This window comes from Salvelinus fontinalis, chromosome 7 (genome assembly GCF_029448725.1).
Source record: "Salvelinus fontinalis isolate EN_2023a chromosome 7, ASM2944872v1, whole genome shotgun sequence".
NCBI classification, from domain to species: Eukaryota; Metazoa; Chordata; class Actinopteri; order Salmoniformes; family Salmonidae; genus Salvelinus; species Salvelinus fontinalis.
The window spans coordinates 11289386-11302704 of record NC_074671.1 but is presented as its reverse complement, the minus strand read 5'-3'; the positions used below and the strand labels follow the sequence as shown (position 1 = coordinate 11302704).

The following is a 13319-nucleotide window of genomic DNA, read 5'->3' as shown; positions in this document are numbered from 1 at the left end:
GAAATGAATGCTGTAAGAATACGCACAGTGAAATGAATGCTGTAAGAATACGCACAGTGAAATGAATGCTGTGCTAATAAGTAGAAATCAACATACCTTATTCAATAATTCTGTAAAACTAAAAAAGTAACTGCATTCCCGAATCAATATACTTTACATGAAATAGGTGTATGACGTTGGCCATTTATGATAACATGGCCTTCTGATCATGTTTCCGTAAGGTGAAGCAGATTCAAAACATTGGTGATGCCAAACTAATAAAATACTTTTGATGATGGACCAAACTGGTTTGCAGATACAGTTTTTAATGTATCACAACAATGAGCAACAAACATACTGATGAACTATTTCCAGAAGTTGTTCAAATACCATCTACAATAAACGTCATTTCAACTATGACAACAGGTCTGTGACAAAAAAAAATGAAAACAAATGTTTCAAAACCATGTTATTACCGTGTGACGGTAGAGTTGAGACCTCAAACATTACAGTAACAAAAACTAATGAGACTACTCTCTATATATAAAACATCAATAACATTTTTGGTTTAGTTTATTTAAAGTTTTAGCCATAGGGGCTTCTTCTTAGTAAACCCTCAGGATGCATTTCCTATGTAACCAGGACGTAGAATACATATTGTGTAGGATATGATTGCGCCGTGAAACTCCCTTTTGACATCCAGAAGAAAACAATCCCAATATCTACCTTTTGAAGGCTGTCCTCTCTTTAGCGTGACACAATCCATCCTAAAAAAAAACATGTTTTTTTTTTATTCTTTCTTTCTTTCTTTTGGCTGCTGTGCAGTTGTAACATTTATGTACAGTTCGTTACGTTATTGGACCATCCTTTTGGTTGTTGGTTTGTTAGCTTCTACCTGTCCTTTAGTGTGGAAAGCATTGTGTTTGCTGCTAACATCTTAGCACATGATGCTAGCTGACAGTTCAGTCTGGCAATGCTTTAGCCACATTGAGGGGAAAGGCAAGAAGACAGGTTGGGAAAGCTTTTGGGATCAGGACAGACGTTGGTGTTTGTACAATGGCAGGATTGCACCTATAGGGAGCCCAGGACATCTCTTATTAAAACAACATTGTAAAAGTGTCTTCAGGATCAAAGTAAATGTTAAAATACTAAAAATCCAAATAAGATACATTTATGTTTCACACAAAAAAAGATCATTAGAAACTGTGACATTTTGTGTTTCAACTTTGAATGAAAACACTAAAACACCTGTACAATAATAAAACGTATGAGGAAATGTTACTTTTATCGTTTGAAACAATAACTAAGCATGATTTGATTTTAACCTGTCAAACAGTTGCATTACATGCTACTTGTTCATCTCAGAATAGGAAATACCAAAAGCAATACATTTTTGCATTTCTTCATATTAATAAATTTGTACCATGCACAGCCAACTACGAATATATACAACAGCTTAGCTCTCTTTGTTCACAAGCCTTTTCCTTTCATACAAATAGCCTTCTGTTACTCTGGAATGAATCACGTCAGCTTACCTTACCAAACTGAACAAGTGATTCATAACAATGTAACACCCTTTAACAGCTTTCACATTCTTTAAGTTCTACTGCAAAATAAAAGGAGACAAATACAACAACAAAAAAGAATGAAATGTAAAAACAGCAAAGCAAAGTGATCCACGGGTCAGCATTCAGCCTGTTGGAGAATTTATGGGTAGCAATTATTTTTTTTTAAACATTACACAGTAGCAGCAACATGTTATATGGTAATACTTTGTAATGCATAAATGACTAAATAATTAGTGTTGACTTTTCATGATAGATCAACTGAAGTGCCCAGAAAATGAATGCGAGGACGAAGACCTATGCAGTAAATGGCAGTGTATAGGTGTAACACTGTTATCAGTCCTACAAGAACAGGGGAAAACATGTCAAAATATAAAATACATGCTGTAGTCCCCCTTTGTAAAGCAGCATATTTGCTTATGCAAATATCATACCTTTTCTTTAAAAAAAAAATCATTTTGACCGACTTGTACTTTAACAGTTTTAAGTATACAGTACTACTTTCATGGATGCACCAATTGTTAAATAGGTCACTGGGTCGTTAGGTGTCAATCCTCTAACAAACCAAAATGCTGCTGCAATTGTACGCAAAATAATAATTCAATCAAACAAACAAACATACAAACACAAAATCATCTATTAAATTAACACATGGGTCTACCAAAATAATAATAATTAAAAACAGACAAAAACAAAATAAGTGCACTATAGTCCAGAAATAAGCAAGGTACCGTACAGCAATTCACAAATGAAAAAAAGTCTTATTCACATAATTAATCATCAAGAGTGTATAAAACTAGAGATATTACCTCTTCAGAAAAGGGTGTGAGCAGAGGTAAAAGAGAGAAGGTAAGAGTTGGCACAGATTAGTATATTCTACAAGAAAAAAAAGGGTCGGATATAGACTCAGTTTGTTGTCATACAAACTGCAAAACAAAGGGGAATCATACACATGTACTTCACCATTCTAAAATCCCCTCAGTGGCAAAACCATACTGTCTTTGTAGGGCGAAAACTAAAAGGATATGCACGTTGTCCATTGTAACAGTAATATTGTCTCTCTTGGTACTCTACACACATCAAGGGAAATGCGTCCGATAAAGCTTGACATGTTTTGGTTAAAAGCCAAGTGTACCCAGGCTCGTTGCTGCTTTAACAAATGAGAAATGTTATGTTCTGACCTGAGAATTTAAAGCTACTGAATTACACCGGCTATCTAGACTAACAGAGGTTCTCATTGAGGGTTTTTCTGGATCGTTGTCCCATACAGTACATGCTAGCATTTGGAAAACAATCCAGCTGAGGTGCAATTTGCTATCGTGAGTTTTTGGCTTGAAACAAGCTCCACGAGGAGCCTGAGAGATCTTTTTCTACTTCGTGGGGTTTGTATACAATAGAAGCTCAGTCAAGCATCTGCAACAGTTCTGTCCATAACAAAAATCTATCAATATCTTGCCAGCATATCAATATGGGAAAAACAATCCTGAGTCAATCATTTGGTACTGTAATTTTTTGGGTTAGAGAAACTTTGGAACTGCAGTTTAAAAGTCTTATTTTTTTATTTTTTATTTTTTTAAAGCAAGGGATCCTATTTTTCACCTCCTACACACTGAACATATCCATTCTGATACTGCTGAAGCCTGCATCTAGGCCGGAGGTCGACTTAGCCTTGGCCTCCAACACCTTATCTAAGTCATCCAGCTTCTGGCTCAGCTCGTTGTCAGACTCATCTGAACAACTCTCATTGGGTAGGGAGGTGGGAACCCCTGAGACGCTGCTGCATGACGTTGAGGTAACCATTAGAGGCAATGAAAGGGGAGGAATAGGAGACGCAGACAGGGAGGAGGAGGAGGAGGAAGCAGCTTCCTGGGCAGTGGCCTGGAAAAAGATATCTGGCCAGGACTTGATGGCCAAGCGAGAGAGATGGGGAAAGGTGTTATTAGAAGGAGGAGCTGCAGACTGCGAGGTAGATGTGGTCTTGCCAGGAGTAGGGGTGCAGACAGAGTGAGGTAATAATCTAGCATGCTCTTTGGCATTTCTCATTGCTTGTTTGATTGTTTTCTCTTTGTGCAAGCTCAACTGGAGGTGTTGGCCAAGTGCTTCATTCCCGTTGACCACCACGTTGCAGGCGATGCACCTGTACTTACTCACTGCCTGTCTAAGAACTGTCTCCTGCGGGTCTGGAAAGGGGTTTCCGAAGTAGCAGAAAGACTTCTGGTGATGCACTGCGGAGTCCTCATCAGCGAATACCATCTGGCACTTCCTGCATATGAACTGGTGCTTGACAGATGGAATGATGAAAGCGTCAGGGAAGTCTGTGGTTCTTTTGGTTTCTGTTTGCGGTTCTTTTGTGCTTTCCGTCAAAGAGCATTTGTTGTTGTTGGTGTCATCCTTAGTTCCCATAGATAGTTTTGGTTTGAAAGACTTGGGGTTGCTCTGCACAATTGGTGACGACGCCTTCACAGGAGCTGGCTTCTGCTTCGGCTGTTTATGATGCTGTTTTTGTTGCTCAATATGCTTTTGGTGTTGCTGCTGCTGTTGCTGCTTCTGCAGGGAATCCTGGAGGGACTGCTGGTACTGCTGATACTGCTGCAGGAGGGCGGTGGGATTCATGCCTGCCATGGCGGCCTGTGGGATGGCGGCAGGTCCATAGGGGAACAGGTTCTCCATCCCGCCGAACGGAGGGAAGTATCCCCCCGCCTGCATCCCTCCAAGAAGCTGTGGCGAAAAGCTGTTGGCGAAGCCCGGGAGGAAGTAAGGCAGGAACTGACCTCCCAGGAAGGAGCTTGGGTCTGTGGCGCCGGTCAGGGAATTCTGAAGAGCCTGTAGTTGAGCGGCATCCAGATGACCCTCACGTCCCGGTTTGGCCGAGGCTGGAGACGGCTTCTCCCTCTTTTTGTTGTTGCTGACGTTGGGGGTCTGTGGACGGCCGCCGTTCTCCGCTTCTCTTTCCTTGGCCTTCTTCTGGTGGGGCGGCTTCTCCGCTGGTTTCTTGCTGCTGCTGTTGTTGTTGCTCTCTCTTTCTTGGTATTTGCTGTGCTGCTCAATGTGGTTGGTTGAAGTCAGAGGGGTAGAGGAAACAGGAGGAAGAGGTGGAGGAGGTGGAGTCTGCAGAAGATTCTTGTTTGGGGTAGTGCTCAGAGACATGGCAGGAGAGGGGGTGGCTGGGGTCGGGAATCCAAGCATGCCAGCACCAGGAGATGCTAAAGCTGAAATACAGTGGTATAAATGATAGTCAAATGTGTTTAAATTTATATTCACCCTAATATTACTATCGAAATATTGTTCAGTAATACATTATGGAGATGTATGCAGTTATGATCGACTTCATAATTGTATTTGTTAAACTGTCACATGCGCTTCATGATATATACCAACATGAGGTTATTATAAATATACCAAACCCACATCAAAGGAGAGGAGGGGAAATCAATTTCACAATGATAAAAATGCATTTGCTTAAAAAAATGTCAGAACTAATATTATACGTAGAAGTTCTGCACTGAACATTGAGATCATACATTAAAGTGTATTTTACACAATGTACAACGTTTGGTAAAATATCTCTACCAACAACAACAACACTGTGATGGAATGAAGAGGAAATACTGCAGAGAAGAGTATTTTGGGCATGTAAAGCATGGACAAAAGATTATCATAACAGTTATATAAAATAACTATTCTCTGTGTTCTCTGTTTGTCATAGTAACTCACCAGGTGTGTTGGGTGGGTAAATAGGAAGTGAGGATGGCCCGGTGACCCCAGGAAGTAGTACCGGCGGGAGGCTAGAGATCCCGGGATAGCCTGAGGGCAGGCTGAGGCCATGAAGTGCATTGTTGTGGTTCACTGCAGTCTGAAGCTGCTGGGCAGCAAGATTGCTGAGCCCGTCGCTCCCAGCCTTCTTCAGACGATCCATCTCCTGCTGAGCCATCAGCTGGCGGACCGTGGTGGGCGCTAGGTAGTCCTTCTCTCTGTCCACCTGGTTGACCAGGGTCTCCTGCACTTTAGCGATGTGCTGTTTGGAGAAGATGTGGTCGCGGATGGACATCCGGGCAGTGTACTTCACATTACACAAAGTACACTCCGGTCGGGGCCCGTCCGGCCCGCCTTGACTGATCATGAATGGCTTTCCAATATTGATTTTGAACTTCTTTTCCTTGGCGCGGGCGTTCTGGAACCACACCTGCACCACACGCTTGGGGAGGCCGATCTCACTGCCCAACATCTCACACTCCTGCATGGTGGGGGTGCGGTAGTCACTGAAACAGGCCTTGAGGACTTTCAGCTGAAGGTTGTTCATCTGAGTCCTGAAGCGCTTGTGGCCTGGTCTCTCCCCACCACTGCTGCTACCCTTCCCAGACCTGAAGGGGTCTCCACTTCCGAAGGGGCTGGGAGAGCTGGGGTCGGTCAGGCTGGAGGTCTCGCTCTGGTCGTTGTTGTCATCCATGTCGTCATCTCTGGAGCTGTAGTAGGAGTAAGAGTAGGAGCAGGAGTCTCCGTCCTTGCCGGAGTAGCTGAGGGAGGGGCTCATCATGCTGAAGGGGAAGTGGTCGTCGCCACCGTCTGGGCTCTGGGCAAGGTTGCTCTTGCTGTCGCAGGTCAGCTTGTCCCCTCCGTTGGCCGTGAGGCTCTCCAGCTCATTGTTGTTGCCATCATCTCCAGTGGTGGCGTCACTTATGGCCGTGTTGATGGATGAGGTCTCGTCAAAGTCCATTTTGTTATTGATGTCGTAGGATGAGGCCTCTGCAGAATTAATGTTAAGCCCTTCAGATTCATCACAGTTTTCTGCTTTTAAGGATGAAGGGCTCATTAAGTTTTTTAACGGAGCCTCAGATTGTTTGACTGGCGTTGAGGAAGCTGCGGGCATCTCGTACTCATTCGGCTCAGTCTTGGTGGGCAGCTGCGAGTACTCAAAGAGGTTGTACTTGTGTGGGCTCTCGCCTCCATCGTCTTGGTTCATCATTGGGCTATTTGGCAGACTAAACCCTGCCTGTTTGGCTTCATGCCAGTGTCTAGAGCAGATATGGCTGTCCAAAGCTGACTTGGCCTTGAACAGCGCCCGGCAAAAAGGGCATTTCTTATGTGACTGGGAGGCCCCCAATGCTCTGAACTGTCCCTTTCTCTCTCGGGCGCGTGTGTTCTGAAACCACACCTGCACCACTCTCTTCTTCAGGCCGACCTCACGGGCGATGTGATCCAGCATCTTCCTTGTGGGGTTGGAGTCCAGCAAGTATTTGTCGTAGAGGATCTCTAGTTGTTCTGGGGTGATGGTGGTTCTGAGACGTTTGTCTCTGTGCTGTTCTTCAGTCATGTTTCCGTTATCTTTTTCATTGGATCCATCCTCTTTCTCATCTAGTTTTCTCTTCATGGAGCCAGAGCAGGGACCTGAGGACAAACCAGAGCCGCTTTGAGTTGGCATCTGGAGTCCTCCAGACAGAAGCTGGCTAGTCATCAGAGGGTTGTTGGGGTCGAAGATCATATAGGGCATGTCCATGGGCCTTTCCAGGAACTGGGAATGGAGAAACTGGTTCTGGGCTGCCAGGAAATGCATATGTTGGTGCTCCTGCCATAGCTCAATGCTTGGGAAGGCTATCTTGCACTGGTCACACTGGTATTGGAGCATCTGGGGAGAGAGGCTGTTGGTGAGGGAGGAGAGGGCCAGAGAGAGGGGGCTGGAGGGGACGGTGGCTGACTGAGGCTGGGAGTGGGGTCTGGACATCTGGGGCTGGGGGGTCTTCTGAGGAGGTGGCTGAGGGGGTGGCTGAGGGGTGGAGGCCTTGGAGGGTCTGGGGTCCGGTAGAGACTTTATCATAACTGGAGAAGGGGCAGGTTCTGGATCTTTAGGCTTGGGCTCAGAGGGCGGTTCAGGCTTGGGGGATGTCTTTTCCAGGTTGGAGTGAGGGGAGGGCATCAGAGGGGAACTGGAGCCTGAGCTAGTGGCTGTTCCATGGTGATGCTTGGATGACTCAGGGTGCTTGGCTGCGCATGGTTCTCCTATATCCATGTACTCCTCAGACTGGTTGTCCTCATTCCCTTCCTCATCCTCGTCCTTGTAGCACGTTTTCTTCTGGTGGGTGATCAGGTCGAAGATTCGTGGGAACACCACACTACATTTCTTGCACTGGTACTGCATGTTGCTGGTGCGGATGTAGCGCTCATTTGTCAGTTCTTTCCTCTCGTTGTCTTTAGCATCTGCCTGGTTCTCATAGCTCTTCCGGGCCTTCTGGCGGGCGTTTTGGAACCACACCACGATGACCCTTGACGGCAGGTTGAGCACGGTGGACAGCTGCTCAATCTCATCATCTTTCGGGTAAGCATTTGTGTCGAAGAAGTCCTGTAGGACCCTCAGTTGGTAGTCAGTGAACCTTGTCCTGGTGGACCTTTTGTTCATGGTAGCATCAGTCCTGTAGTACTCCAGTGTACTGTACTGGGACTCCAGCCTAATATCCTCCAACGTGGTAATAGGTGGAATGTTGAAGTTGTAAGGAGAGTCTTTGTTTCGCTGCCTCTCTTTGAAGAGGGTGTTACGGAACCAGTGCTTGATGACTTTCTGAGGGAGGCTGGACATATCAGCCATCTCCTGAACCTGCTCCTCAGTGGGCGAGTTGTTGATGTCAAAGTGCCCTCTGAGGACCTTCAGCTGGTCGTCCGTGATGCGGGTTCGAGGGCGCTTGAACTGGGACTGCCTCAGGAAGTTTGGATCGAGACCTAGCTGCTGCTGACAAAGCTGGGTGAGATCCGAGGACAGGGAGTCCATTGTAGGCAGCTGCATGGTGAGTTGAGGGTGTAGCCCTTGGTGCTGGATGGACTGCATCATCAGAGGGGGGAAGAGGGAGAAATCTAGTGGGATGGAAGGCTGCATCTGTGGGGATGCGGAGGGTGGTGGAGGAGGGGGAGGTGGGGGTGGTTGCTGGGTCTGTGGAGCCTGGTTTGGGGCAGGGGATGGGGCCTTGATCTGGGGCTTGTTCATGGAGGTGCAGGGAGGCTGCTGGGTGGTCACTGGGACTGGTGAGGGAGGAGGAAGGGGAGCCAGAGGCGGGGGAGTCTCGGGGGAAGGGGGGTTGATGGGGTAGAGCTTGTCGTAGGCCTCTCTGTACTGCTGGGAAAACTTCTCCAGCTCCCCAAAAGGAAAGAACTGTCCATGGATGTGCTCTTGGTGGCTTTTGAGAATAAGCATGTTGGAGAAGAGCTTTCCACACATCCCACATTCCAGCTTGTCGTTATTGATCTCCAGTTGTTGTTGTTGTGCTTGTTGTTTTTGTTGTTCTCCTTCTTTGTTTTTCTTCTGGTTTTTCTGCCTGTTCTCGTTGTACTGGATGACCAGCTCAAATCCAAAGTTCTCCAGAAGGGCCTTGGTTGCATTTCCTCTGGCTCCTGACACGATACGTGGAGGAGGAATCAGCGGCTCAGGAAACTTGGACTTTTTGTCTTTTTTGTCCTTTCCTCCCTCACTGACTCCATCCCCTCCATTCTCCATCTTGGCTTTGATCTCCTGTTTTTCCAGTCGCTCCTCTGCCTCTCTGGACATATGTATGTCAGACACTGACACCACATTGGGCTCCATTTTGGGCTTGTGGCTCTGCAGTTGCTGTTTTTTTTGCTGCTGGAGCTGCAACTGGGATGCTTGTTGCTGCTGTTGCTGCTGTTGTAGTTGTTGTTGAGCCTGAGCCTGCTGTAGCTGGTGTTGCTGCTGCATCTGCTGCTTCAGGTCTTCCAGGAAAGAACCAGTCAAGCCCGGCATCCCGAAGGCGGCGGCTGAGTGAAGTGCCAGCTCTGGGCTCAGGTTGAATTCTGCCCCTGGGATGTAGAAGGGGAAAAGGAACTGTGGCTGCTGGAACTGAAGCAGAGCCTCTGGGGTCATGCCGAACTGGGGGTAAAAAGCCGGGTTGAGGAATTGGGGCTGGAAAAAGGCAGCCTGCTGCTGGAGCTCGTGTTGGAGCTGCATCTGTAGTTGAGCTTGGGACTGAGCGTTCTGATGGCTTTGCTGTGCAGAGACATGATCAGTAGTGTGCTTTGCGTTGTTGCTGCTGTTGTTGGATTCTTTGGCATCTATAGTATTTTCTTTGTTAAGCAATGGCGTCACGCTTCTAGCAGTTTCTGAGTTGGCATTGTTGCCTTGTCCGGTTGGGGCTGGGATGCAGGATGGAGCCACGCCACTAGTGTTCCCACTCCCTGTACTGCTACTGCTGCTGCTTGTCTCTGTTTTGGCAGTTCTGGCTTTGGTATGATGCAGCACAGACCTCATGTGGATTTCTAGGGTTGAGCTTTGGCTGTAGGCGACGTTGCAGATATTGCATTTGAATGGTTTGTTGTCGGCATTGTTGTTGGTCTCAGGAGAAACCGGGCTGGAGGCCTCCTGGAGAACCTTCTTCAGCTTGTGCAGGTGAGAGACAGAGTTGTAATGGACCAGAAGAATGTTCTTCTGGGTGAAGGACTCCTTGCACACTGTGCACTTGTATGGCCGGGACGGGTCCAGGAACTTCTCCATGGTGAAGTTGGGGCCTTTTCTAAATGGGAGGGTTCGCTTTGTTTCAGCTCCCATGTCATCTAGCAACAAGCTACTGTCACTTCCTGTTGAGCTGGCCTTTTCTTCCAGGTCCAGCTCATCGTCTTTATCCATTTCCTGTTCAAAGGCCTGCTGTGCCTCCTCGTAGGCCCTGGCCTCGCTCTCGGGGACGAAGTCTCCGTTTACCGGCAGGCTGCCGCAGAGCTGTTGGACCTCGGCTTCGCTCAGCTCCGGATGTCCGTTCTCCAGGTGCTTCCGGAGCGCCAAGAATGTCCGGAAGCTGCGTTGGCAGAGACTGCACATGGTTGCTGCCCGGATTGCATGGTACTGGGAATGTATCTGCAGCTTCTGCATGGTTTTGAAGGCCAGGCTGCAGTGGTTGCAGCGGTATTTGTAGATGTGGCGGTCAGAGACTGAGAGCTGTTGCTGCTGGCGTCTCTGGAGGTTGTTCAGATGATCCTGGAGGGAGTCAGGGCTCTTTCGATCCTGCCCAACCCCACCGGACCTCTTCCAGTCTGGAGCTTCAGACCCCTCCTTGGGGGGTTTGAGTTCCTCTCGTAGAAGGTCTACTTCACTTTTGCCTTGGCCTGTGCTGTTCGTCTGGTCCTTGGAACTGTTCCCTGAGAAAGGAGAATGAAAATAGAATGGAATTCATGAACAAAAGACATTGTACAAATGCATTGATTACCAACTCTGGAAACGTAAAACATGTCTGGTGAAGATAATTAATATTTGTTCCATTTGTGTAGCAGGGCCCTTCTACAACCCAAGGACATTTACTTTCCGAAAAAACTCAGAATAGTACATTCTATACCGGCAGGAGTATTGTAACAGTGGTAGACAAGCTCTGCGTACCTGTGGGCTTTCCAGACGTCTCAGAGAGAGGAGCTTCCATCAGAGACAAAGCGTTGTCTTGTCCAGGTGAAGGATGCATCATGTTATTGGGCACTATCACATCAGGCCCAGCCACCTATCAAAGTCAGACAACAAAAACTATTTAATGATCTTATTAATAACGTATCCCTAAATGCAACATGCATCGTAATAAAATCATATTATAAAATGTAAAAGTGCAGTAATTAAGGAGTTTAGTATTAAATATTAAAAACATGTTGAGCAAGTGTACTTTTCAACTTGCATCTCGCCAATAAAAATAGATAATTTTCAGAAAGCGGAATTAGCTTTTTCCCTGAGGACGACAACTGTCAAGTTTATGACATATTCTCGGGAGAGTGGGATAAATGCATGGGAAATTTTTTATGGGACTGCACAGTGACAGCACTGCCCAGAGCTAGTTAATAAGGGACTGTAGGGAGCACTGGACACATTCTTCAATGTGTCATGTCAACATCACGGATCTTAAAAAGCATTAAAAAACTCTTTAGAAAACTTTTAAACATTGAGGAAAATGTACTGTATGTGCAATGCCATTAGAAGCAAATTAAACATTTTCTCAGCATTTTTCTCACCAGCAATCAGCACAACATTAAATAGATAGTAATCAGAAATAGGAGAAGTTGTTTGTACTCCAAACAGTTTTTCTGACAACATTTTGTAAAGTTATGTGGTGTTTCCACATACAGTCATGAGTAGTTTGTCGACACAGTCCGGAGCCACGCTGTGCAGGTGTGTGAGGTGGAGCTGCAGGTGGATCTTGTTGCTGAGGACGTCCTGGCACAGTGGGCAGCAGATCACCGGCTGCTGCATGGAATGCTGGGATACCACGTGGAGCTGTAACCTGTTGGCGTCTTTACTCCTGTAGTTACAGTAGGGGCACTGCTGTAACTGCTGGGAGAGATGAGACAAAGCTTGCTATGGTTAATAGTGGGAAAATAAAAGATTAGAGATGGACAAGAACAAGGTGTGTCTATGGTTTACCAGTCTTCATCACCTCTGTATTTTTACTTCAGAAACAGAATTACTCTAGAGCAAATTTGCTTTTCCGTTCACTGCTGGTCTTAGTGAGACAGCTTTCCAACATTCCAAACCCAAACACGTAAAAACATGACGTTACTTTTAACAGCACTAAGAACATTAGATGACAGAGCGTTCCGAAAAGGATAAAACATGAACCATGAAGTGAATATCTCCTCAGCTAAACAAATTGGAACCCTGCTCTCCCTCCCCCTTCCTCCCCCTCTGCTCTCATCTCACTTTACCTTTACACACAAAATGTAGATCAACCTCGTTTCCTTTAAATGCACTTAAGCCCCTCAACTCGTGCAATTTTATTAGTGGGAAATAAGATTGGAGGGAATTTCTAATCAGGAGATTAGAGATGACAAAGGTGTGTCGCCTCTCCTTCTCCCGCCTAGCCCTCATTACAGGGAGTACTCCTAAAATGGCTGCCCCCAGCCACCTGCCTTAATGTAATCCATTTCTGAAATGACGCAGGCCTACCTTCCACTCTGGGCCCTCCACAAGACAAGCTAATACTTTATAATCTAATTTAAAAACACATACCTTCTAAAGAAATGCAAAGTGAGGGGGACTGGGAGAGGGATTTAGCCTTGCCTATTGGATGCAGGTAGACAAAGGAGTGAGAATGTTCTATAGGGGATGTTTAAGTGTTCTCTCAGCGGGGAATGCGTTTCGGGTTAACTATTTTAGTTCTGTTGACAGCACATTAGTCTCTGAGACATCTTAGAATACCTGCTAACTGGAATGGGTTGGAGTTAGCTTTGCCTGGATTTTTATTTTGCAGCATTAGCGGTTAGCTTAGCATACCTGCTAAATGGTTTAAGATAGCTTCCATGTGGGTTTATCATGGCGCATTAGCGGTTAGCCTAGCATACCTGCTCACTAGCGCTGGTCTTCCCCTCTGCAGACTTGGGCCTTTTGGGCGGGCTGTCATTCTGTTTCTCTTGGAGCATGGAACATTTTCCCACAGCGTTGGATCCAGGAGACTCTTTAGACAGAGAGTTCACACCTAAAACACAAGACAGAAGAGAGCAAAATATTTCAATTATGTTGTTGCTCTGTTATAAAAAAATATATATTATGAGTAAAATCAATGGAAGAAGGCAAAGAAAATGGTGAATTAATAAAAAAATTACATTTGTATCAAATTAAAATATAGATGACATGTCAAATCAAATCAAAATGTATTCGTCACATGCGCCGAATACAACACATGTAGACCTTACAGTTAAATGCTTACTGACGAGCCCCTAACCAACAATGCAGTTTAAAAGATACAAATAAGAAATAAAAGTAACAAGTAGTTAAAGAGCAGCAGTAAAATAACAATAGTGTTATATATACAGGGG

General features: G+C 45.8%; 1 protein-coding gene across 2 annotated transcripts; it reads right to left on the bottom strand.

Annotated features, from left to right (window-relative positions):
• Positions 1-285: 285 nt before the first annotated feature.
• Positions 286-12996, bottom strand: LOC129858972 (zinc finger homeobox protein 4-like). Of its 2 annotated transcripts, none has more exons than XM_055928244.1 (5): positions 12846-12996; positions 11632-11838; positions 10906-11020; positions 5259-10670; positions 286-4753 (listed from the first exon to the last, which is right to left on the bottom strand). In XM_055928244.1, the coding sequence occupies exons 1-5, from the start codon at positions 12921-12923 to the stop codon at positions 3147-3149; spliced, it is 7419 nt and encodes a 2472-aa protein (XP_055784219.1). In that variant the 5' UTR covers positions 12924-12996; the 3' UTR covers positions 286-3146. The 2 variants fall into 2 exon arrangements, with proteins under 2 accessions (XP_055784219.1, XP_055784220.1); XM_055928245.1 differs by having other exon boundaries at positions 11632-11835.
• Positions 12997-13319: the final 323 nt, after the last annotated feature.

Coding starts and splice junctions, on each gene's coding strand:
- LOC129858972 (XM_055928244.1), bottom strand. CDS start 12,923: ATGCTCCAAGAGAAACAGAATGACAGCCCGCCCAAAAGGCCCAAGTCT. Junction 11,839..12,845: donor AGACCAGCGCTAGTGAGCAG/GTATGCTAGGCT, acceptor CATCTCTCCCAG/CAGTTACAGCAGTGCCCCTA. Junction 4,754..5,258: donor TTACCCACCCAACACACCTG/GTGAGTTACTAT, acceptor ACTGTATTTCAG/CTTTAGCATCTCCTGGTGCT.